At 46.8% G+C, this 26,254-nt stretch overlaps 2 protein-coding genes across 2 annotated transcripts in view; one reads left to right on the top strand and one right to left on the bottom strand.

Moving 5' to 3' along the window:
* Nucleotides 1-17,961, top strand: part of mapkbp1 (mitogen-activated protein kinase binding protein 1) — a 71,505-nt gene extending 53,544 nt beyond the window's left edge. The window contains 15 exon segments of the mRNA XM_064336781.1: nt 600-711; nt 1,124-1,187; nt 2,433-2,555; nt 4,229-4,386; nt 5,262-5,290; nt 5,527-5,766; nt 6,763-6,899; nt 7,896-8,041; nt 9,703-9,891; nt 10,559-10,628; nt 11,235-11,536; nt 12,077-12,495; nt 12,498-13,122; nt 13,709-13,794; nt 14,757-17,961. Coding sequence (XP_064192851.1) covers nt 600-711; nt 1,124-1,187; nt 2,433-2,555; nt 4,229-4,386; nt 5,262-5,290; nt 5,527-5,766; nt 6,763-6,899; nt 7,896-8,041; nt 9,703-9,891; nt 10,559-10,628; nt 11,235-11,536; nt 12,077-12,495; nt 12,498-13,122; nt 13,709-13,794; nt 14,757-15,011 — 2,955 coding nt within the window. The 3' untranslated portion in view covers nt 15,012-17,961.
* On the bottom strand, nt 17,953-26,181 carry jmjd7 (jumonji domain containing 7). Its single transcript, XM_064336736.1, has 8 exons — nt 25,989-26,181; nt 24,754-24,907; nt 23,850-24,103; nt 21,975-22,031; nt 19,493-19,588; nt 19,170-19,246; nt 18,814-18,973; nt 17,953-18,562 (listed from the first exon to the last, which is right to left on the bottom strand). Exons 1-8 carry the CDS (start codon nt 26,047-26,049, stop codon nt 18,474-18,476), a joined length of 948 nt encoding a protein of 315 aa, XP_064192806.1. The 5' UTR covers nt 26,050-26,181; the 3' UTR covers nt 17,953-18,473.
* Nucleotides 26,182-26,254: the final 73 nt, after the last annotated feature.

The raw sequence follows: 26,254 nt of genomic DNA, 5'->3' as shown, positions 1-26,254 counted from the left end.
AAATGTCATCGCTTCATCAAGGCTTCATGCATGTGGTAATTCACTCCTTCCCTGGTTCCTTTTCCTGGCTAGATTGACCGTTTGGATATAAAATGTCATCACTTCATAATTTTATCCTATTAGACATTTGTGTGAAACTTTGTCATAATTAGCTTATGAATCTTTGAGTTATGGCCAAAAACGTGTTTTGTGAGGTCACAGTGACCTTGAGCTTTGACCATTGACCACCAAAATCGAATCAGTTCATCCTTGAGTCCAAGTGGACGTGTGTGCCAAATGTGAAGAAATTCCCTCAAGGCAAAAACGTGTTTTGTATTCCCTCAAGGCAAGGTATTCCCTGAGCATAGTCAGCGCAGAAGGGTCTGAATGATTTTAGCATGTAGTGTAGTACATGTGGACAGGTTTGAGTGCAGTTAGCCCTTACCATAATGAATGTATATGTGTCTGAGTAGTGTTAGCCCATTGTGTAGTGAATCTAAAGGGGTGTGTTGAGCCTTAACGTACTGACATTAGATGTATCATAGTGGTGTTAGCCCTTAGCATAGTGGATGTAGATGCATGTTAGTGATGTTAACTCCCTTGTTGTTGACCCTCCACAGGTCCAGACTGATCCATCAGGGATGTATGTAGCAACCAGCTGTTCAGATAAAAACCTCAGCATCTTCGACTTCTACTCAGGAGAATGTGTGGCTACTATGTTCGGGCACTCTGGTAAAACAGCACTTTCTGTTATTTTGTTACTGAATCCATTTCCCTGCAAGTCAGTTGGTCATAATATTTATCCATTACTTTATCAATTTGTCGATCAATCACCGTCAGCCAGTCAAGTCTGTCAAAAGACTCCATCCAGTGAGATTATCTTTTTCTTTTTGGCTGAAATGTGATGTAGAAATGTGATGTACTCTTGATGGCATGAAAATACAAAAGTACAAACAGTGAGGGCAGAAAAACAAGTCTTCTGACATGACCACACCAAAACACTGTGGACACTTCTCACCAGCTGGGTAGGATGATTCCTCTAAAGTTGAAAACTATTTATCTTTAAATAAGCCACCACTGACCTGTTCCTTATTTTTCATAATGCTTCACTAGTAACTTCCTGTTAACTGTTGTATGGTTACAGAGGTTGTCACAGGGATGAAGTTCACCAATGACTGCAAGCATCTCATCTCTGTCTCAGGAGACAGGTTAGTGTGTGTGTGTTTGTGTGTGTGCGTGTGTGTGTGTTTATATTGATGTACAATTGCAATTAATTGCATTTATAAAATTTGTTCAGGAGCTTTGAAAAAAAACAATATATATTATTTCAAAGGTAAAGAAAACACAGAAACACATGTAATTCAAGTGAAATGACCCGGATTCAATCAAATGCACTTGGCCAGTTTTAGAGCTTGTGCAAATCTGTTAAACCATACTTAAATTTTGGTCATTAATACTGAAAAATCCAAGAAACAGGAAAAGACGTTGCCTGAAAATTGTATAAGTAGTGTAGAGTTAATACTATTTCAACTATTAACAAGATAAATGACCATTAAAATGTTATTGGAGTATTTCACAGCACATTAATGATTCAGATGTCACATATTTAGTCATTCTTCTATGCTGAATGATGTATCAGGCATTTGCATGTCGTTTGCATCTGATATACGTGGTTAGCTTTACAGTGACTGTTTCCAGGGTATTACGCAGGTCGTTCTGGCAGAAGCTTTAATTTATCTAGCGTTAATCTAGCGTTAATGGAAGCCGAGCCATATTTCAGTCATCTTGGATGGGACAGTGCTGAAGTGTTGATGTAATTTGCTGTTAGTTTCTATATAATAGGCCTTCTACAACAATGGGACACCCTCAATATGCAGTTTTTTCAGTCAGTTTAACTTACATAAAACACAGTAGAAAACCACAGTGGTTTAAGGGGTGAAGCGTGGAGTGGCTAAGAAGGCCGTTTGTCTGAAGACAGTCCCCCCCTTAGGAGGACAGTGAATTGTCTGTTCTTCCTTTGAGAGGGAAAAGTAGTGGCAACCAAATTATCTAAATTAATTTGTTAATTCCTTAAAAAAATTTTCAATACATTACCAGGACAGTAAAAACTAATTTTGAAGTGGCAACAGTCAACAGTCCATTGTCCCAGGGTTTGACATGTCCCTGTGCTATGGAGAATATTGACAACATATAGAAAACGTCCACTTGGTGGAAATTGGTATTAAGGGGAAAGTGATTTAATTGCAATGAAAAAAATGAACGCATGAAGCATTTTAAATGAACTTCATTTATTTATGTGTTTGGTAGTGTGATGAGTTTATTAGTGTGTGTGTTATTTATAAACGTGTGTGTGTGCGCGCGTGTGTGTGTACATGTAGATTGTCAGTGTGCTTATTACTGTAGCTAAGGCTGGGGTGCGCAGGGCTGTGCTCTGACCCTGTCTCTGTGTTCAGCTGCATCTTCATCTGGCGCCTGAACCCCGAGCTCACCATCCGCATGAGGCAGCGCCTCTCTGAGCTCAGACAGAAGGGCAAGCCAGCACAGAGGACTCCAGCCCACAAACCCACCGCTCACAGGTACCCCATACACGTAAACACACGCACACGCACACACACTCACAAACCCACCGCTCACAGGTACCCTATACACGTAAACGCACACATACACACACACACACACTCACAAACCCACCGCTCACAGGTACCCCATACACGTAAACACACGTAAACACACGCACACACACACACACGCACTCACACACACTCACAAACACACACACACACACACACACTCTCTCACACACACACACACACACACACACACTCACACACACACACTCACAAACACACCGCTCACAGGTACCCTATACACGTAAACACACGCACATACACACGCACACACTCACACACACTCACAAACCCACCGCTCACAGGTACCCCATACACGTAAACACACGCACACGCACATACACACACACACACACACACACACACACACCACTCACAGGTACCCTATACACGTAAACACACGTAAACACACGCACTCACACACACTCACAAACCCACCGCTCACAGGTACCCTATACACGTGAACACACGCACACACACACACCACTCACAGGTACCCTATACACGTAAACACACGTAAACACACGCACTCACACACACTCACAAACCCACCGCTCACAGGTACCCTATACACGTAAACACACGCACACACACACACACACACACTCACACACACTCACAAACCCACCGCTCACAGGTACCCTATACACGTAAACACATGCGCACACACACACGCACTCACACACTCACACACACACACACACTCACACACACTCACAAACCCACCGCTCACAGGTACCCTATACACGTGAACACACGCACACGCACACACACCACTCACAGGTACCCCATACACGTAAACACACGTAAACACACGCACACACACGCACTCACACACACGCACACACACACACACACACACTCACAAACCCACCACTCACAGGTACCCCATACACGTAAACACACGCACACACACACGCACTCACACACACACACATTCACAAACCCACCACTCACAGGTACCCTATACACGTACACACACACACACCACTCACAGGTACCCTATACACGTGAACACACGCGCACACACACACACGCACTCACACACACTCACAAACACACCGCTCACAGGTACCCTATACACGTGAACACACGCACACACACGCACACACACACACGCACTCACACACACTCACAAACCCACCGCTCACAGGTATCCTATACACGTGAACACACGCACATACACACACACACACACACTCACAAACCCACCGCTCACAGGTACCCTATACACGTAAACACACGCACACACACACACACGCACTCAGACACACAAACACACCACTCACAGGTACCCTATACACGTAAACACACGCACACACACACCGCTCACAGGTACCCTATACACGTAAACACATGCGCACACACACACACGCACTCACACACACTCACAAACACACCACTCACAGGTACCCTATACACATAAACACACGCACATACACACACACACACACACGCACGCACTCACAAACACACCCAAATGCGCACGCACACACAAACACAATTTGACTCACTCCTATAAACACAGATATAATATGCAGGTATGAAACATTTCCAGAGCTACAGGTTCTCTGAGCAATCAGTCTCCCAGTAGTGATGAGTGTTCACCCTCCTGTCTGCAGTACCAGGCGAGAGGTTTATAGCGCCCCGGCCCTGGTCACCTTGTCCTCCGACAGTGACAAGGAGGTGGAGGAAGATGGCATTGAAGAGGAGGAGGAGGAAGGCCCAGATGAGATCTCAGTTCCCATCTCCTCCTGCAACAGCACTACGGAAGAGACAGGTAGCTAGTGCTCTCTCCTTAACCACGTACAGTAAACCTTTTTATTTAGGTACGCATGAGTTTTTGTGTTTGCCTTTTACATTGGTGTGGTCACTGAGCCTGTAATTAGACATGATGAAGTAGGGATACTCAGCTAGTGTATAGTGTCTCTTTATGGTACAGTACAATAGAATTCACGTGTTGGTGATGTGATATTAAAATATTCCACATAGGTTTCAGTTTGTTTAATAGTTTGTTTTACTCTGGTAGTTCATTGTTAAGCAGGGCTAGTATGGAGCTGCTTTGTATTAGGGGTGTTTAGTCAGTCAGCTTCAGGTTCAGCTGACTAAGGGCTTTTATCCATGACTAAGCTTTTGGGTTGCCATTGCCTTACTGTAAATGTGACCCAAGGGCTTGTTTTGAGGGGTGTTAAGGATATTAGTGTGTTAGGTACAGGTGGTTGCCCAAAAGGGGGAAACACCAATATGAAGTCATTAATTTGGGCATTGGGCCCCCATGTGCTGCCAGAATGGCTTATATCTGCTGTGCTGTAGAATATACCCGAAACTGGATTTCTGCAGTATGGATACAGCACCATTCCTCCTCAGGAAAGTCATTCAACTCCATGTGATCAGCCATCATTCCTGAACTTCCAGAATCTTCTATAAATGCTCAGCTAGGTTCAGATCCGGTTACTGAGCCCATGGCATATAGATGACATCATTGTCATGCTCATCAAACCGCTGCAGAGTATCTGTTCATTGTTGACTGAAGGAGGCTCCATATTCAAACAAGGTCATGTTTTTCTGCCCTCGGACTAGCACTCAGATATCAAACACATGCCTGTTTATTCTTCCCGTACACAACTCTGAACAGTGTGCGCTCTGTGTTTTCAGATGACGGCTCACACAGGAAACTGAAAATGGTGAGTAGTTCCTTTCTGTTCTAAGTTTCTTAAGTTTAGAATCTTCTCTCTTGTCTTTCCCTCCATCTGTCTTCCCCTCATTCAGTCTCCCCCTATTCTTCCTTCCTTAAGAACACATTAAGGTTTTCGTTTTTCCTGGAAGCTTATAATGTGTTACTACTTCCTGGAAAGGCATTGTGCTGCAGCAGACGTCACCCCCTTCTGCCCCACCCTCATGTTGCATATGCCTCTTGCAGGACCCGAGTGGGGGCAGGCAAGCGGAGACGCCCGTCCTGCCTGAGGCCACTGGCCGCCGGCCTCGTCGGCGCTGGTCCCGCCGAATCGGCAGCATGGAGCTGAAGGTGAAGTCCATGCTGGACCTGCGGCAGCTGGAGTCCTTCGCAATGCCCTCCTCCCCCAGCAAGGCCCCGCCCACTGCCCCCTTCAGAGAGGAGGAGCTGGGCAGCACCACCAGCCTGCAACCAATGGGAGCACAGGTGAGAGCACAGGGACCCGGCCTCTGTTGGGATATTCACAGCCAACGCTCGCCTTGTGTTCAGTTCATCATCTGTGTTTCGACGTTCGCTTTGTGCTCAGTTCATCATCTGTGTTTCAACGCTCACTTTGTTTTCAGGCAATTCATCTGTGTTTTTTACGCCCATTTGCTTGACTCAATTTATTGTAGTATCCCGTAAAGCAGACTCAGTGTATTTTTTATACATTACGGTTTCACCATGTCGAAATGATAGCACTTTTTATACATAGCTCCCCCCATTTCAGAGCACCGTAATGTTTGGGACAGGTGGCTTCACAGGTGTTTCTGATTAGGTGTGTTCAATTTCTTCCTTATTGCAGGTATTAGAGAGCTTGCAGTATCTCGTCTTGATTCTGGGCTTTTGACTGCCTTTGGAGCCGGTTATTGCCATTTGTCAACATGAGGACCAGAGTTGTGCCAATAAAAGTCAAGGAAGCCATTTTGATTTCAGCTGTAAAAAAAAGCAACATGGATTCTCATGTTTAGACTCCTGTTTTAGCTTTAAATTGGGTGAACCACTGGAGTGGGTCCTTGTTTGTTAGATGTAAAAGAGAAAAAAAAACTGAAGTGTTGCGATAAGCCAGATCATTTTGGTTGTTCAAATGGGGCAGTCACTGATGCAGTATATTGCGGAGGTAGTCTGATTCTTCCACACACATCCCACTGCGTTAGTTAGACAAACCGCCCTTCCATTACTTGTTTAGACAGCCCTCCACACCTTGTTTTAACTGCCAACTCCTACAAATCTCGTTTCGACAACACCCTCTCACACCTTATTTATACAACCAACCCCCCCAGCACCATCATCATCACCTTATTTATACAACCAGCACCCCCTATCACCACCACCTTATTTAGACAGAATGGGCAGATGAAACGTTGTTTTTAATGGAAACTGGTGAAGATGTTTAGACTTCTAGGACCTTCGTCTGTTTAGCCCCCACGTCTCGCCCTGCAGGTGAAGGAGTCGGAGGAGAGGAGCCTGCGTGTGCGCCCCCGTCCTCACTCCATTTGGCTGACCCCCCAAACGCCCGAGACCAACGTGGAGGTGCTGTACCCCGATGGGTGTGAGGACCGGGTCAGCCTGGCGGGCAGGTAATGTCGGGCGCCATTTTATATTCTGTCGTTATAACACTGATGTTGTTTTGTCTCGTCTCCCGATTTGGGATAAACCAAATGTGTTTGTAACTTCATTTAAGGGGCAATTATAGTTACGATTATAATAACGGAATTGGCATTTAGACTTTTTGAACTGGAGTTGAATAGTAATTGTGAATATATTGAGTGGTTGAAATAGTAAAAAAATGTCATCTTTGGCAGTGGAAGAGAATTCTGATTTCGAATCTTTTTAAATGCTCTTCTTCCCCCTGCTTCTCCTTGCTTGGAGTGATCATCTGTATTTGTAATCTCCACTGTTAGCTCAGCAGAGCGCAGGCGGCTGTGGGATGCCGAGCTGCCGCTTCTTGTCTCATCGTGGTCTGCGGTATAAACTTGAGCAGAGAAATGAGATCGATACATAGAAATAGAGTTGGGAGTAGATAATTAATGTGCAGCTTGAGCAAACAGACAGTGGGTGCGTGATCACCGAAGCACACTGGTGAGCGATGGGACGCGTTCATCCCCGCTAATTTGGTCTCCGCCTCCCCGGGCCGTGCTAAGCCAGCCATGTGCCACCCTGCGGAGCTGCTGGCACAGTCCGGACTCTGCGCCAGGCTGTGGAGCCCATCCACGCGCTGGAACGGTGCCATAGCAGGATGAGCAGCCCAGCAGCCTCACATGTCGCTATACAGGCGGCTTTGGGCTTGGCTGAAGTATATAATCTCGCTTTAGGCCCTGAACCCCCGAGTGGCCCTATACCAGCCATTGTAATGCCGATAGGTCCTCAGAAACCTCTTTCATCTGAAACATTCTTCATTGCACACAAATACTGTCTGGGCCAATGGAAAACGTACACTAAAACTGTAATATTTTTTAAAAACTCCAGGAAGTGAACTATCCCTTGAAACTGGGCTATATTTTCTCTGTTTAGTTTGTATTGTTCTCTGTTGAGTGCTCACCTATCTTCACCTATTAAAAAGGCCTCTCTCTTAGTGAGTACCAGGTGAAGGAGCTACCCCATGGTCCGCTGGGAAGGTTTTACCATGGAAGTGAAGGTCATGAAAAACACAGCCCAGACAGCGCCTGCTCTGTGGACTATTCCAGCAGCCGGCTGTCCAGTCCAGACCGGCCAAGAGAGGGTGAGACACACACACCAACACACCCAAGACCACGCACAGCAAACACACACACACAACCACACACACAACACACACCAGCACAACACACAAACACACACACACACACACACACACTCACTGACACAGACACACACACACACACACGCACAGACACACACACACAAACACACACACACACACACACTCATGACACAGACACACACACACACATACACACACACTCACTGACACACACACACACACACACACACACTCACTGACACACACACACACACACACACACACACACTCACTGACACAGACACACACATACACACACACACACATTTCATACATTGATAATTTGCTAGCTTATTAGCTTGTGGGAGGCCCTCAGCTCAAACAAAGGTTTCTCCATGCGAGTGTGTGGACATTGCATGCTTTCCGTACTGAGTGAATGCTCACCTTATCCTTGGTCAGAACAGCAGGAGTGCTGGAGTGGTTCTGAAAAGGAGGCCGGCTGGTGCACTCCATGCAGTCATAGTGGGATCCAGTATGCTTTCATACACACTGCTTACCATTGTAATGCGTATAGAAATAATTCACTCTGTAGAGTTATGATACAGTATCACAGATTATGGCACTGCTGTATTGCCTACAGTATAAAGCAGGCGGCCTGCCAAATGCAAATAGATGCTCTATAAAACAAGAGATACACTTTATACTCTCTTATCATTGAAAAAGAAAAGTTTTATCATAACTTGTGTAAATGTCCAGGTCTACATCTGCACTGAGTCAACATACCCCGGTAGTGACAATGAATAAGCATAGCTAGGTATATTTTAAGAAGGCAAAACATTCTATTCACTTAATGTTTTATAAACAGTTGGTGGAACACAATGGGCACATATGCAGAACCCTGGTATAGGGTGAAGTGTGTAGTCTTAACACGCTTATCAGCCTTTATTTGCCCACATAAACCTGTTGGTAACAGTAACTGTGGAAAACCATGACAACCTGTGAGACAGAAATGTTAGAGACCCAATATGGACCCCAGGCACGTTGTGATTGGTCAGAAATATGGAAATGAGGGCACACCAGCACATTACCACAGCGCACTCAATCTTCTTTGTGTCCCTCTTTCTCTGTATCGTCTTCCTTTTGTCTCAGCCTGCATGCCAAAGCTCATTGTGTCCTGACATGTACATATTGTGTGCGCAGTATGTGCATGGATATGCATGTGCAATAGCATGCATATACGCAGTGCATACATCTGTAGCAGCACCTCAGAAAGCATGTTGCTCTGTGCATTGTGTTATCTGCACTCATTCACAATATAATGATCAGTAGGGCTTTCCCCATGTTGCCGTGGTTACACAGACTGTTGTACGGTAAACTTCTGCAATTTGGCTGTGTTTGTGCAGCAGTACTGTATCATTAGCTGGGAAGGAGGTGTGGAGTTGGCTCTGGTGGATAAGCAGGTCCTGCTGGATTGACCAGCAATGCGCTTGTGTGTGTGTGTGTGTGTGTGTACGTGTGCATTTGTGTGTGTTTGTGTGTGTCTGTCTGTGTGTTGTCCTTTTTTCTGTGTGTCTGTGTTTCTGTGTATGTGTTTATGTGTGTGTGCATGTGTGTGTGTGTGCGTGCGTGCGTGCGCACTCGTGTGTGTGCTGCTGTTTCAGACTCAGAGGCCACGGAGCCACTCAGTGTGGATGGGAACTCCTCCGAACTTGAGGGGGAGGAGCTGGAGGAGGAGCTGGAGGAAGAGGGGGTTGAGAGGGGTGTGGCCAATGGGGTGGTGCCCCAAACGCCAGACCAGGAAGCCTTCCTGAAGCAGCACTTTGAGACTCTGGCCGACCTCAGCAGCTCAGGTAGGACATGACCGCGCAGGGCTGACTGGGAGAAGGCAGCAGCGCTTCCCTGCCTGCTGCTGTCTCTCTGTACAGGAGGCGGCAGGGCCCTGCAGGCCAGCTAGCTTGTCCTCCACGCGTTATCTTTCCTCAGCAGCCAGGGCGCACACTGCTGCCCCTGAAGCCAGCATGGTGCCCTGTGAGGACCAGGGTGCACCCTGTAGCCTCAGTACACAGCCTTGCCCAAAGCTCTGTTTAAACTAGCCTAGAGACATGCTTGGTGCTGCCGTTTGCGTATGTTGGCTTATTTGTGACGTGGAGCTTTACTCCCTCTGTTGTAGTTGGCAAAACAAATCCTTGTCTCTCCTCCCCTGGCTCTCTGAATATTGTCTGCTTCTCCTGATGCCCCACCCCCTCCCCTTGTACCTCTGTACTGTCTGCACACTTCTATGGTCCCGCAAGTCTCTGTCTCTGTCTTAGGCTGGACTCCGGATGGCCCAAACTGGGAAATCTGTAGCAGGGTTTAATACAGTGAGCTTTTCATTGGTCGCTGATTAAGCTACTTAGTGATATCTCCTGTCAGGACGATGTAAAATTTGACCCCTGTGGGAGTTCTTCTGCAGCTCAGATTTGGAGCCCAGGTTTTGACGGTCCTTTTTTCTCCCCCATTGCTCCTCTGACCTCCTAGGGAGTCCAACCAGAATCCAGAGCACCGAGAGCATCTCCGGCCGGTTCCTCTCCCAGAACCCCGCCAGCAGGTAACGGGTTCCACTCCTCACACTTGTGACAAAAACTACACGTAGAGCGTTACCAACCCAATAAATGAACCGTTAATCAGTTCGGTGTTCTGACATTTGACGGTGTATTTCCAGTCATGAGGAACTATTTTCAGCCATGTTTGTGATTCTGGATTTATTTCTTGATGTTTATTTATAAGCAATTTGATTGATGTTTATACCCACTCAAACACATGCTTCAAAAATGCATTATGCGCATTAAAAAAAATTGTAACCAAAATTTTGGGGTAAACAACGATAAAAAGTGGAAAGAGAGTGACTAAATCGTGAAGAAATGAAAGGCAGAATTAAAGTGGAGAATCGGAAGCTGAATGGAAAAGGAAGAGAGCAGGTGCGGACAGTGGAGGTGTGTGCTGGGGGGCTGGGTCCAGCGCTGTCCCCTGAAAGGGACACCTCTGCAGCCTGAGAGCGACGCATTGTTCTGTTTTTCCACGTGCGCTCATGTTTCAAAAGCCGTTCCCAAAAAAACGTCAACTATTTTGGAAATGGAAACCAAAGGAGAAAAATACCTAATGCGCTCTTCTCTGCATTTTGAGTTGTTTTTTTTGTTTGCTTGTGCTTTTGCAGGACCGCCCTCCCTTTCCCCACTAGGCTAAGCAGGGAGGGCAGTGCCGGCGAGGGGGGGGTGCTGCCCCTGGTGTCTGAAGTGAGGCCCCTCATGGAGCAGAACCAAGCCAAGGGCTCCAAGGACAGGGCGGAGCCAGACCCCCCCGAGAAGAGGCCCCTCCTGCGCTCCACCCCCCAGAAGAAAAGGGCCCCCACCACAGACACCCGCCGAGTGGTCAGTCCCACCTCTAAGGGCGTGGCTTCCTATGTGGGCATGTCCGGGCTGAGGAAGTCGCAGTCTGTGCAGAACCTGCCCATTACAGGTGATCTTTCTCTCTCTTTCTCTCTCCCTCTCTCACTCACTCACTCACTTCTTTTGGAAAGATTTCCTTTTGAAGCTGCTGATTCATATGTATATGGATTACCATAAAAAATAAAACAATTTTAATATTTTACTTATTTGTATAGTCAAAAGCTAGACTTGGATTGTTGTCTTGGAGTGTAGATATGAGTTTTCCTGTTAATTCTTTAATTGACTTGGTGGTGTTTCATTGTTTTGTTTCCAGATTTTGTTTTGCACGAATGTGTTGCATGAATTTTGTTTCGGTAGTGCTTTTGTGGTTCATATTTGAACAGCAAAGTCACGTCAAGTTTCTTGAAATGTGCATCTGATGGTGCGTCTGCATTGTGTTCATGGCTGTTCAGTACTTTCCCGTGGTGTTCTTTCGTGCTATGAAAATTATATTACATTTTCTTTCAGTGCTACTTTAGCTGCTTGCTGCTGAAATGTGGGTGAGCCGTTCTTCTCTTGAGTGTGATGTATTCGTTCCGTTGTTAATAATTCCCCACGCTTCTTTAATCAGCTGACGGGCCCCGGACTCCCTCCCGACCCTCCAGAGAGGTGCACCCCCAGCCCAGCGAGCGGGACCAGCGCGCCACTCCGCGCCGCACCCTGCCCGTCGCGCCCACGTCCCCCCTGCCCCGGGACCCCGGCCCCGCCCTGCCCACGTCCCCCCTGCCCCGGGACCACGGCCCCTCCACCATGCCCAAGGCCCTGAGGAACCGCTCCTACATGAGCCCCACCACCAGCTCCATGGCCAAGATGTCGCGCTCCGTCTCCATGGGCGACAGCCTGAACCTGGGCGAGCCGGGCGACGGGCGCCTCAGCCCCGGCAGCAGCAGCGAGTCCGGCTCCCGCGGGGGCTCCGGGTGCGACACGCCCACGCCCACGGCCCGGGGGGGCCCCGCGGACCGGAGCAGAGCGCTCGCCCCTCCCCCCCCCGCCCCGCCGGTACCGCGTCCTCTCCGGGCTCCACCACCGCGCCCCGGGCGGCCGTTGCCCCCACCCTCGCCGTCAGCTCGCCCTGCGCCCCCACCCCCAAGGGCCTCCTGGCCAAGCTGGCCAACAGCCCCCGCCCGCACCTCACCCTGGACATCCCCCGACCCCTCCCAGACAGGCCCTCCTGCGGAAAGTCTCCCAAGGGCCCCAGACACGACTCCTCCCCCAGGTCCCCGGCCGGCCCTTTCCCCGGGGGGTCGCCCCCGCCCCCGCCCCCGCAGTGCCCCGCCCCCGCCGTCGATGTCCAGCCGCACGCCGCGCTCTCGGGCTCCCCGGAGGGCCCGGGAGCAGAAGGGGCGGCCCCCGCCCGAGCCGAGCGGCTGCAGCCTGCGGGGGAGGGAGAGGGAGGCGGGACCTCCCCGCCGGCCCGCCCCAGCCCCAGCCCCAGCCCCGCCCACCTGCTGCCCGGCCCCGGGCCCCAGGACGCAGGTTTGCTCCGGCTCCAGTCCTCCTTCATCCTGTCGCCTCTGCGTCTCTGTCTGCCCAGGCACCTCTTTACCGCAGGCCTCTGGCCCGTGTCCGTCTTCTCCTCCTCACCCCCTCCGTCCATTAACCATGACCTCCTGCAGGGTGAGGCCTTTCTCCTCTCATCCTCTCTCCATTACCGCTGCTCCCATCTCCGCTTCTCTCGCACCTTACAGCCCTCTCTAGCGTGCGCCAGCACTTCCTTTCATTGGGGTTTTTCATAACTGTTTCACTGCATCGTGAAGAGTAACAGTTAAGAGTTGATTTCACAGATCTTATTTTTATTTTATTTTTTATTGGGTGTGGTTTATTTTAAATTAAACTCTTATATTCCATATTAGAAATGTATTCCTTGTCATGTACAGATAGATTTGCTTTTGTACTATTATGATAAAAATTTCATATCTTAAAAGCATAATTGGTTTTTTTTTTTTTCAAACTAGGCCTTATTTTTGTAGTATTTTTCATCATTCTTATTGGTATTAATTTATAGTGTTTTACGCGCCTGCTTTACTGACGAGAAAATAAGACCCAGGTTGAAAACAGCATAACTATCCTTTAAGAGCAAACCAGTGTGAACAGTGGAGTTAGCAGGTTTGTGCTGTCCCTTGAGGGCAGTGGGTAGTTAGGTTTACAGTACAGCTGTAAGAACGGCAGTACTCTGACACCGGACGTTTTTTCCCTCTTGCAGACGCCTCTCTCAGGGTAGAAACCTGCCACCAGGTGGCCAGTGAGCTCCACAGCAGTGTGAAGAAAGCAGTTGAGCTCTACAGAACGGTGAGTAGATCTTCACACTCAGTATAATAACAAGAAGGATTTTCCCCATACGTTGTGCAAATATTGATACACTGTATGACGAAAAGGATCTGGACACCTCTTGGTCTGGGGCTATTTTTCATGTTTTGGGCTAGGCCCCTTTGTTCCAGTGAAGGCAATTAATGATACAGAATACAGTGATATTCTGGATGAGTCTGTGCTTCCCCAACAGTTTGGGGAAGGCCTTTTCCTGTTTCAGCATGACAATGCCCTCGGGCACACAGCAGGGTCCTTATAGAAATGGTTTTGTCGAGAATGGTGTGGAAGAACTTGACTGGCCTGCACAGAGCCCTGAACTCAACCCCATCCGACACCTTTCGGATCAGTTGGAAAGCCAACTGCAAGCCAAGCCTTATGCCCAACAGCAGCGCCCAACCTCACTAATGCTCTTCTGGCTGAATGGAAGAAGATCCCTGTAGCAATGCTCCAAAATCTAGTATAAAGCCTTCCCAGAAGAGTGGAGGTTGTTATAGCAGCAAAGGGTAGACCAACTCCATATTAATGCCAGTAATTTTGGATGATGTTAGGTGTCAGGTGTCCACATACTTTTGGCCATGTAGTGTATAAGTGAATTATGTGGGTAGTGGTATTGAAAATCAAGGTAAAATGACCATGTACAGCACAATAATATTTTACCTGTGCCATTTTAATGAAATGTAGGTACAAGAGGATGGAAAGTGTATTCAAACTGCCTGTCATATTTACTGACTAAATATGACACTCTGACTCTGAGCAATGGGGTGAATAGGGCAGAGGGCAGGGGGTGAATGGGGCAGAGGGCAGGGGGTGAATGGGCAGAGGGCAGGGGGTGAATGGGGCAGAGGGGTGAATGGGGCAGAGGGCAGGGGGTGAATGGATCAGGGGGTGAATGGGGCAGAGGGGCGGGGCCTGGCTGGAGTTAAAGGTGAGGTTTGTGCACGCAGGTGAGCGGTGCGGAGAGGGAGTCCAGCGAGGAGCAGCGGGAGATGGCGCAGGTCCTGTCGGCGGCCTTCAGGGAGGTGCGGGCGGAGCTGGATTCTCTGTCCCCCTCGGCGCCTGCAGGGGCAGCCAGGGGAGCCCTGTGTGGGCTGGGGGGCAAGGAAGGGGGGCTGGGGGAGGACAGGACCCTGGCCCTGCTGGAGCAGTACTCTGAGCTCCTGCTGAAGGCTGTGGAAAAAAGGCTGGACAACAAATTCTGACCACCCCTCAACCACCAGGCCCAAAAAGACAAAACAAACAAACAAGCTTCAGACACCACAACCCCCCCCCCCCCCTTCCTCAGGCCCCTCCACCTACTGAAGCTGAAACGTAAGCAGGACGTGCTCACACCTTTCTTTTTTAATTCAGAATTTTTATTTTTACTTTTCTCACCTTTCTGTTTTAAAATGGTTGTTTGATTTTAGAGCAGGTGTTGTTGGTGAGCAGGTGTACATTTAACTCTGTTAATCACGTGAGAGGCCTCTTTCCAGGCTGGACTTGGATGGTGTTGAGTGCATTCTCTGTGTGAGTCTGTGTGTATGCGCGTGTGCATACATGTGTGCGTGTGCGTTCGTGTGTGCACGTGTGTGCGTGTGCGTTCGTGTGTGCATGGGCACCTGTGAACTGAGCACACCTCCCCCCATCCTGTACTGCTTGGCACTCACAGCCACTCCTTTCACCCAGTTGCCAAATATTAACCTCCCTTTTTAAAACCGCTTGAGAGAGTTTCCAAACCCCACAGGGACCCATGGAACCTCTCATCCCAGGTTTGCCTGGGGGGGGGACTGTACTTCAGTGAAGGAAATGGCTGGTTCTCAGCACAAGGGTGCAAGCAGGGAGGAGGGGGTGGGGCTTTGGAGGAAGAGTAACACTGCTGTTGAAAATGATCACTTTTTAATGTGAATTAGCTGTGATGCATTTGCCAGCTCAAAGCGAATGGTTATAAAGGAACACTACAAGTGGCCAGACTTCATGACAGAAGTGAAATCCCCCTGCAATAACCACGTGGGGACTACTTCTGTCCCTCTTGGTCTTACTCTGGACCCTGTTTTATCTAATAAGTGTTGTTCATTGTGTTTTAAATGCTCATATGAGTTCATTTAGGAAGTGGGACTAGTATTTATTTTGTTGTGAACAAGTGGGAGTGAGGAAATTGTACAGTGCACGTATTTTATACTGGATGCTGATGCTGTCATTCAGGTTTGTGCCAGAGGTTATGTCAGTGTCACCGGACATTTGGAAGGTCAGAGAAGCAGTTCGCAAAAGGAACGAACTTGGAAAAAATCTGAACGGGCCAAAAGCACTTTCAGGTACATTTTGTAAGCGCTCAGTACTTTTTTATATTCCAAATTTGTATTCAGTGCGTTTGCAGACGTGTTGTTTCATAATGAACTTGGTGCCTTAGTTGAAAATTACCAGCATTGGGCTTTTCTATACAGTTAAGTTGCAATCACCAAAATTTTGTGTGCTGATTAAATTACGAAAACCACTACCTCAGGTTAATTCTGAGGTCACCTTGAAAACGGATTAACCTCTGCGTCGCTATATGAAATAAGAGATATAACAATCTAATGTGAGCGAACTGCTGTAGAAATGGCCTTCCTCTGGTGGCACTGGCAGGCAACACGCCCCAGGGCGTGGCTGGTCAGGGGGAGGAGTCAGCAGAACTGATGGAAATGTCATGGGGAATGGTCACCTCAAAGGCATTGAGGAACATCAATCCTTGAACAACAAAAGCCTCACCTGATATCACCAGGAACTATCAGGTGGGGTTTTTTCACCTAGAAATATTGGGTGTGGTTATTTTACCTTTACACTACCCTCTGATTGGTCTACATGTTAAGCTCTACAATATTATTGGCTCCTTGAGGCACTGTATTGGACAAGGTGGTGCGGTGAAATGCTGTTCTATAAATGACTGACCCATCTTAACTGTGGACAGTTCTGTGGAGAAAATGACGGCTAAGTTTCTCAATGCCCTGCAGGTTGTGCTGTCTCCTCCCCTTGTCTCTGGCGCAATCTTCCTATTTCGTAATGACCATGTAAAGCACTTTTATTTGTAGAAACTGTAGTGAGTAGGTCAAACGTTGGCTTTGCCATACCTCCAGGAAAGCTCTGACCAGAAGGGTCTTAGTAACACTCACGTCTCAGAAAACATGCCAACCCAAACCACGCTGCCATGGCAACAGTGGCAGCTTCCTGCCAGCTGGGCTCAGCAGTGCTGACCTCTCCTGTCCTTTGGCTACTGCCCAGCTACAGTCACCACCACTGGCCCCATCCTCCCCAAATATAGTCCCTTTGGATACAGTAGGTCTAAGGACACTATCGCTCTAATAGACGCAGTTCATGCACATTAGCATATAGTCCCTTCAGATAGGTCAGAGACACTCTGTCACTCTAATGGATACAGTTCATAGACATTAGTGGCTGTGGGAACATGGAATCAAGGATCACTCTACTGGTCACTGAACCTAAGCCAGTTAAAGCCTCATCTCTTTCTGATGACCAAGATGCCTCTGTTATTACACATTACTCGTAAGGTCAGTGTGCGTGGACATACACCTTCATTTCCTATCAGTGTACAAAGGTTCAAACGTGGAGGATGTGACATGATACAAAATGACAGTGGCTCGTCAAATGTTTTTCTCATTTGAGATGTTCCTGTAATGCCCCATCTGTCCACAAGAGGGTAGCATGTCTAAGGTCATTAGAATTCATTTCTAAATAGTACATAGGACACCTTTAAAAAGACATGGGATTGTATTTCATGCTTAAGTGATATAAGTGTATGGCTCTACCTTACTACTTAAATGCATGGGGAAGTTTGCATGGAAGACTATGGGGGCACGGGGCCAGCAGCGGGGCCCCTAAATGAACTTGCATGGTTGTGCATATCAGATGGACTCGTCGTATGCAGGGTCTCGGCATTGCCCATGAAGCGACCCTTTCAGTTCTTAGCTTTCCCATTGTGCTTATGACACTGTCTTAATGCTTCATTTCAGATGGACCAAAAGAAGCAATCTTTCTAAGGCTGTCTGTGTGAAAACTTGAGTTTTATTTTGCACTGACTTCCAGGTTCAGTTGTGTGTTTTTACCCTCGGTGTTTTTACTCTTTATCCCTTGAAATTCTTTTTTGAGAATGAACGAAAACAAATAAAAAAGTTTATTACACTGTTGCTTCCGTTTATTGTGTCATGTTGTGACCGCAAGGTCTTTGCGAGGATATACTGACAGCCAAAGGCCGAACAGGCCTGCATTTATATACATTTTGCTGGGGAGGCTCTTAAGACCCAGAAATTCATTTTTGTCCCCTGCAGGGGACATGAGCCTCAAGAACTATACATTCTACTATGCTGAAACCTACGCTATAACGGACATTCAATAAAATATATTCACAGCAAAATGTGTTTCCATCAAGACTCTTATGTAAAAATAAAAATGTAAATACTTAAAATTTTTCTGCCAAGCCTCAGGAAGATTGCAGAACATGACTGTAGCTGCATTACACAGCAGGTTATGTTGGACATTTTCAAGCTCACAGATGCTCCACCGCTGAGCTCAACAACTGAGCCTCACTAGCACAGAGTACCACCGCAGACAAATGGATCCATCCTCCTGCTGGGTGTGTGCCCTCTCTGAGTGTCTGGGATTTCATGACCCTTGACCCGTGGCTGCCAGTGATGTCATAGCATGCCCACTGTTCCAGAGAGAGACTCCACCAGTTGGAAGTAGTTGTACTTGATGTCAAACTCCATGTCGTACCAGAAATTCACTGAAAATGAAAGGACTGTCAGAAGCAGGGCTTACGTTATATTGGGTCTAGCACCTGCAGCACCTAACACAATCTATTATGCATATTAATACAGATAATCTTACCACATGCTTTTCACATACAGTATATTATTCAAAATGATCATGTGCCGCTCCTGTCCTGCAAGCATTAGCATAGTGCGATAGCACGTCGTGGGGTCCATCCATGCGCCGAAACCGTGCCTTAACAGCCGGCCAGCAGACGGGTGGTACCTGCAATGCAGCCGTGAGACTGGCGCACGTGGTGGAACCACAGGGAGGGGAGGTACAGCATCTCCCCCGCCCTCACGGTGCAGGTGAGCGGACGAGCCAGCCGGTAGTCCGGGTAACGCTCCAGGTCTGGATTCAAGGGGTCCAGCGGGATCCAGGGGACCTCAAAACAGAGGGGCAGCCCCAGTTACAACATCCGGACTCCGTACCGCCATTATTACTTAGACTGAGATTATCTTTACTGTGAGAACGAAGCGGTTTTTAGGTGCGAAACGCATTAGCCTTCTGTAAAACAGACTAGAAAGCCAAATCAAATCCCACTCCTTGAGCAACTGAGCTGGAGTCTGCACCTCTCTCACCTTGTCTGCACCCTCCTCATCCACCACCTCAAACGTCCCGTCCTTTCTCTGGCAGAACGTAGCTGGCTGGTACAGCTCTGAGCAAAAAAGGAGACAAGCTTCACTACAAGCCTCTCTACCAGGCACACAGAACCAGAATAATGCAGTTCTGCCTGGCAGCTGCGGGCTTGAATCCTGACAGAGGCACAGCAAAATCCAAAATATCACTGTACCTGTTTATTTCTGAGATTTAGCAATGTTCTTCGATCCTTACGCACACAGTGGTAAGTTGTTCTGCAGAAGGGATTCAGTTGAATGCTAAAAGATGAATGTGACGGTATTACCGTACGGGATGAAGGGCCGGTCAGAGGGTGGGATCAGAATGAAGTGCTTCTCTCCAGAGATCACACAGTACAGGTTCTCATAGTGGTCTTTGTGCACTGAAACCACAAAACCAAACGTTTAGCCCCAGGCCTCCACCATCAAGGCCTTGCTCAGTGGCCCAACTATTTCTTTTCCATATGGGCAGTATACCACGCTACACTGATCGTGCCACTGATAAAATCTGATTTTATTGGTTTTCCTCTTAAGAAAATATTTCCAATACACTGACAACTATTTTCCTGCAAAAGTAAATTGCATCCATTTACAGTTTAGAATTTCTTCAAAGTCAAGCTGGATACTTAAGTGCACGTATAGCACAGGCTAGACATTGTATAATGCATCGAATCACTGTATTAAACAATTTATGTCTATACTGAATAAACATAAATATGAGATCTCAATGCCATTTCTACTTTTTTTCTTGTATTAACCCTTGTTGCTCTGTGTACCAATGAGTACTGTTGTGTTTTTATTTCCTTAAAAAATAAGGGCAGAAGCGCACTTTAATGTATATCTGTGGAAGACTACTATTACTGTATTGGAAAGATAGGGCAGTAATAAGCAGCTTGTTAGCCCTTACTATTATGTTCAAATGGTCTCAACAGTAAAACAAAATTTCTCATGCAGGAAGTGCTTCATTCCTTGGAAAAATATGAACACAAGAGGGAGCCATAAGTGCATCTATGACCAACTGACTCACATAAAGCATAATATTATATTACTGCCCATAAGAGCCAACCCTGGATTTCACTGCTTGATATCACTGAGCTGTAAGAATGTTCCAACCCTGAATTTCACTGCCTGATATCACTGAGCTGTAAAAATGTTCCAACCCTGAATTTCACTGCCTGATATCACTGAGCTGTAAAAATGTTCCAACCCTGGATTTCACTGCCTGATATCACTGAGCTGTAAAAACGTTCCAACCCTGGATTTCACTGCCTGATATCACTAAGCTCTAAAAATGTTCCTTAATTTCTGTGAAGCCATGGCAGCCGTCAGCTCATATACAAATCCCAGATGAGGCTCGGGGGTCAATTCCCTGCTACGCCTCTCTCCACACAGTGACCCCATCTTTCTCTGTCACCCCCTCTGTTTTCCCCGTCTGAATATAGTGGAAAATACTGACCGTCTGCTTTCTTTAAATAAACCAGGAAGGTAAACCAGTTGGCTAATTGTGTGGCAATAAAAATAACCCTCATTATTATTAAAACCTGTAACAAATGCTCATTATCATGAGAGCTAGTTCTAGTATATAAATGTCTGATATCAAACACTGTCATAACTACCTCAATTCTTGATATCAAATTCAAATTACTACCAGCTAATCTGAATTTCTGATATCAGACTGAATTACAATGATCTGCATTTATTATATCAAAGATTTGAATGGAAGCTTGGTATAATTAAACTTTTAATATCAATTTGAAATAGAACTAGTTTTTATTCCTGTTTTTGATTAACTTCAGAAATATTCATTCAACATTTTGATAAAGTTAACTATTTAGCAAAAGTCCCCTTTGGAAAGAAAAAGTTATTTATGGAGCCTTTAAGAACAGTCGAAACATTCTATCCAACTTTACAAACATTGATGGCAGTGATATGTAATTTTATAGATTTGATGTCAAGCAAGCAAAACATGAAGATCTTTTTCCAGCAGTCTGAACCTGAAATACTGAAGCTGTAAAAAAAGAGGAGTGTGTGAAATGTGTGTAATCCGAGACTGACAGGAAACACATGGAATTACAGATGTTTTTCTTATACACATCTTAACTAAATATTAATTCTGTTACATTTATTTATACCTGTTGTGTATATTAAAAGCAAAGAAAATGCTTGTTGGGGGTAAATCTCATTTCAACTTGGTGATGTTTAAATATAAACACAGCACCACAGACAATCTATAAAATGTGAGTGGCACCCATGAAAAATCTTGAGCCAGAGGTTATTTCCTGTTAGTCATTTTAAAAGCTAGTGGCCCGGTGGGCCATTATATAAATATTATTGATCTTATCAATCAGTAAGTCTGAACCTGAACCCAGCTTCTTATTGAGGCCTCTATGCAAGTCACCATAAGCTTGCCATATCACACATCCATCTGGGATTGATTTGGATTTCCGAAATGGGCTGTGCTGGGGAAGCAGATGCTAAATAGTCAGTGCAGAATAAGAAAACTATTTTCCTTAAATGTTTAAAAGCTGGAAAGTTGTGTAAATGCGTGACAAAAATAAAATTCTTGTCAGATAGTGTTTGTCCAATTCATACGACACAGGTACAATACAAGCAGTTACTATTTAGCATAATACTATTTCCCTTGGAAGTGATATGACCATAGAACAATATCAGAATAGAAAAGCTGCAGAAAATGCTACTGATACCTGCACAGCACAAAAAGGTCAAACTTCACCACTTCCACAGTATTAAAAAAATACTGCCTCTTACTTGATGTGACAGCACTTGCTTCTCCCAGCCAGAAATTCACAGCATCAGGCAACTTTCCTGCAACAAAAATAGAGCTACCATTTTTATAAACCAATGCATAAGAATGCTATTCCTTGCCAAGCAAGAGCACCAATTAATTTTAGAATCTGTACGGCATGCGATATCTCAACAGGGGTTTTCAAAAGAACCAGACCCTGCCTGACATCAAGCCTTGGATGCAGGACAATTGCAGATTCCTTACATGCAGCAAGCTGTGTTTGCTGAGTTCAACTGATGTTATAAAACATGTCTTCATTGTCAATCCCAACTAACCATGACACACAATCCTGGTTCATTGTCATGCAGCAAAACACGCCAGACCTTTTCCAAAGAGAATACAAAAACCAGTAAAGGACCCAACTGAGCCAATTTGGGAAAACCTGGAATTTTCTTACCCTGAGCCTTTCAGAGGGAAATCTCAAGATGACACAACTCAAGAGAAATGGTGGGATGCATAAAAGAGCTCAATCCACATATCTGTACAACAGACCAACCCTTTAAGGGTGACAGGGAACCTCTGAATGCCAGCCCCGATGCCTTAAACAGTGTACATGCATAAATGCTACTCAAGGGCAGTCTGACCTGATACAATGAGGTTTAAAGTAGGGGCATGTCTCAAGCATATGAGTACTTGACAAAAATTCTTAAAAATTTGAAAAAAATGTCATCTAATATTATTATTTTTTTTTTGCATATACAATTTCCATAGTAATAGGTAAAGCGTGTACAGCAAGGCTAGAGCTGTGCCTGTTAACAGTTCAAAACAAGCTTCTATCAAACATCTTTGTCGCACGGGCTGGCCTACACAGGAAAAATGGTCTGCAACGCCTTCTAGCAGGCCTGTTGATGTAAACAGGGTTTTAGGCTAAAATTGTTCAGAAGTCCCACCCCTAGTTTAAAGGTAGCTTCTGTGGGTGAGGAATTTCTGCCAGGGTCATGTCTATGTTTCCCCAGCCCTATGATCTCTCAAAGAATTTCCCCAGCAACTTTGAGCAATACACCTCAGGGAACAGTGGGCTGAGGGAACAGAGGGCAGAGGGAACAGAGGGCTGAGGGAACAGAGGACTGAGGGAACACAGAGCTGAGGGAACAGAGGGCTGAGGGAACAGAGGGCTGAGGGAACAGAGGGCAGAGGGAACAGTGGGCTGAGGGAACAGTGGGCTGAGGGAACAGAGGGCAGAGGGAACAGTGGGCTGAGGGAACAGTGGGCTGAGGGAACATAGATCTGAGGGAACAGAGGGCTGAGGGAACAGAGGGCAGAGGGAACAGAGGGCTGAGGGAACAGAGGGCTGAGGGAACAGTGGACTGAGGGAACAGTGGACTGAGGGAACAGAGGGCAGAGGGAACAGAGGGCAGAGGGAACAGTGGGCTGAGGGAACAGTGGGCTGAGGAAACAGAGGGCTGAGGGAACATAGAGCTGAGGGAACATAGAGCTGAGGGAACAGAGGGCTGAGGGAACAGAGGGCTGAGGGAACACAGAGCTGAGGGAACAGAGGACTGAGGGAACAGAGGGCAGAGGGAACAGAGGGCTGAGGGAACAGAGGACTGAGGGAACAGAGGACTGAGGGAACAGACGGCTGAGGGAACAGTGGACTGAGGGAACAGAGGGCAGAGGGAACAGAGGGCAGAGGGAACAGAGGGCAGAGGGAACAGAGGGCTGAGGGAACAGTGGACTGAGGGAACAGAGGGCTGAGGGAACAGAGGGCAGAGGGAACAGTGGGCTGAGGGAACAGTGGGCTGAGGGAACAGAGGGCAGAGGGAACATAGAGCTGAGGGAACAGAGGGCTGAGGGAACAGAGGGCTGAGGGAACATAGGAGTGCTCCCTTTCTGCCTACCCAGGGCTTCGCTCATCCAGGGGATGTGGGTCTCCAGGTCGTCTGTAAGCTCGGGCAGCTCCTCCATCAGGTTGGAGCACTGCTTCTGCACGTAGAACACGCCCGCCCCTTCCTCCTTCTGCTCCACCACATCCAGCAAAGAGGAGAATGTCATTTGGCGCTCCTCAGGCATGACGAAGCGATCCCCGTGCACTGCGTCGGCATAGCCGGTAGGTGTGACCGCCACGCTGACCACCTTGGAGCCCACTCTTTCCCTGTTAGACACACCCCCTTATCACCGAATGCAGCTTCAAATGACTCACAGCGGAATGAGGGCTCGTGACAGCCATCACAGGTAGGGCTGTCATGCACTGTCAATCACTGATGTGTGTTAACCAAAGGACTTTGTCCTATATAGATAAACACCGCCTCAAATCTGTGAATTGTTTATGAAGACTCACTTCTATGTTACTATTTCAAAACAGAAAGGCTGTCCAAAAGTAATCTAGAAGGAAAATCAGGAAAATCCCAAGTCATACGAATAATATGATCCAATATCTTGGATTCTTAGACAAATTTGTAAATAAAGCTAGCTGCTGTAGCATTATCATGCAGAGCTTTGAGTACGAGGCTCAGCCTCATGCTTTGAGAATGAAATATTGCCACACAATGTTTATTTGTACCAGGGGCGACATAGCTCAGGAGGTAAGACCGATTATCTGGCAGTCGGAGGGTTGCCAGTTCAAACCCCGCCCTGGGCGTGTCGAAGTGTCCTTGAGCAAGACACCTATCCCCTAACTGCTCTGGCGAATGAGAGGCATCAATTGTAAAGCGCTTTGGATAAAAGCGCTATATAAATGCAGTCCATTTACCATTTACCATTTACATAGACTGCTAGTACAGTCCCTCGGGATTATGGATTTACCTGAGATAAGATGGGTTCCACTTGTGCAGAGCAGGCCAGTGATTGAAGGCATTGCGGATGATACATGGCTTGTTAGGACCAATCCATTCTCGGTAGAACTCCAAGGGGGATGGGGGCTCCTCCAAATATGGCACGGTTTCATTGAGGTACAGCTCTGTGAACATGAAAAAAGATCTCAGCAAGCAGTAGCTAAACAGCAGGGAAGTAACTGTCAAAGTCAGGTCACCACTCGACCGACTGGTCTATGCGTATGCATCCTGAGCATGCACATTCTGTCCAGATCAGAAACTTAACTCATCTTACTGAGGTTCAGTGGGATGTTTATATGTCCGCTGATTTCATAAACCTGACAAAAATGCGGAAACTGTGCAGTATTATAATTTGCAGTGACAGCATACGTGCCGTTTTCAGCTGGATGGTTTGTAGCATTTTATGTGTTGTCCTGAGGCATTTTAAGGACATCGACCTGACTGTCCTGTTAAATGTGCTAAACTTCCTCGCCACTGGCCCGACACTCCTGCTCACTGTCACGTACTTCCGGTATAGTGTCCCGACTGCCCGGTACTGTTCTAGGGGGTCTTGTGAGGTGTCCTGTACGTATTGAAATGTAGTGGCCCGTGCTGATAGCCTTAGTGGGCTGAATACGCCGAATGTCCAGTATCTACGAAGCTTGCAAGCTTAGCCTCTTCACCAGTTCGCAGACAAGTTATCTGCGCGAAATTACCAAAAAAAAAAGATAATAAAATAGTATCCCCCTTGCTTGTGCTATGTATTTAGTAATTTTACGAGTAGGAACATGAAATAATTTAATTCCAGTTACAGGAGGTAGCCACAGTACAGGACAGTTCACAAAACACTACAGACAGCATTACATTCAGCAGGACAGCCTGTAGGACATTGGGACAACATGTCACTATCCCCGTTGAGTTGAGGACAGCATGCGGGACACCGTTTAAAATACTTAAAATACTTATTCTAGTATGAAATGTCACAGGACAGGGCACACTAGTCTGTAGCACACACTGTTTCTCGGGGTACTGCTATCAACTAGCTTGATGTAAACACACCAATTCAATTCATGGAACGGGCTCCAATCATACAGTGTTTATTAACCCTACTAATAGCCTACTTTGATTCCTTACATGAATCTTATCTCTTGGGTTGTAGAAGACAAAATAACGTGCAGTTAAGCGGCACGTGGCTTGCTAGCAAATAACGTTAGCTAGCAAACTCACCACGAGCTTCCTGTGGGAATTCTCTTAAACATTTCTTCACTGCATCCAAACATTCCGCCATGACGACTGGCTCATTGCAGGCAACGTTGTACAAAACATGATAGTTTCACATTACCACACTGTCATACACCCCGACAACAGACACTTCGTGCAACAGCACCGCACACAGCACAGTTTACGAAACGTGTGGCTTGCTTACCATAGAAGCACTGAGTCCTTATAATTGAACTACATTTCCCTTCACTTACGAGTCTCCCTCTTCTGGC

The sequence above is a fragment of the Anguilla rostrata genome, chromosome 1 (assembly GCF_018555375.3).
Source record: "Anguilla rostrata isolate EN2019 chromosome 1, ASM1855537v3, whole genome shotgun sequence".
Lineage (NCBI taxonomy): Eukaryota > Metazoa > Chordata > Actinopteri > Anguilliformes > Anguillidae > Anguilla > Anguilla rostrata.
Note: the sequence above shows the minus strand (reverse complement) of the source record. Positions and strands in the feature narration are given on the sequence as shown.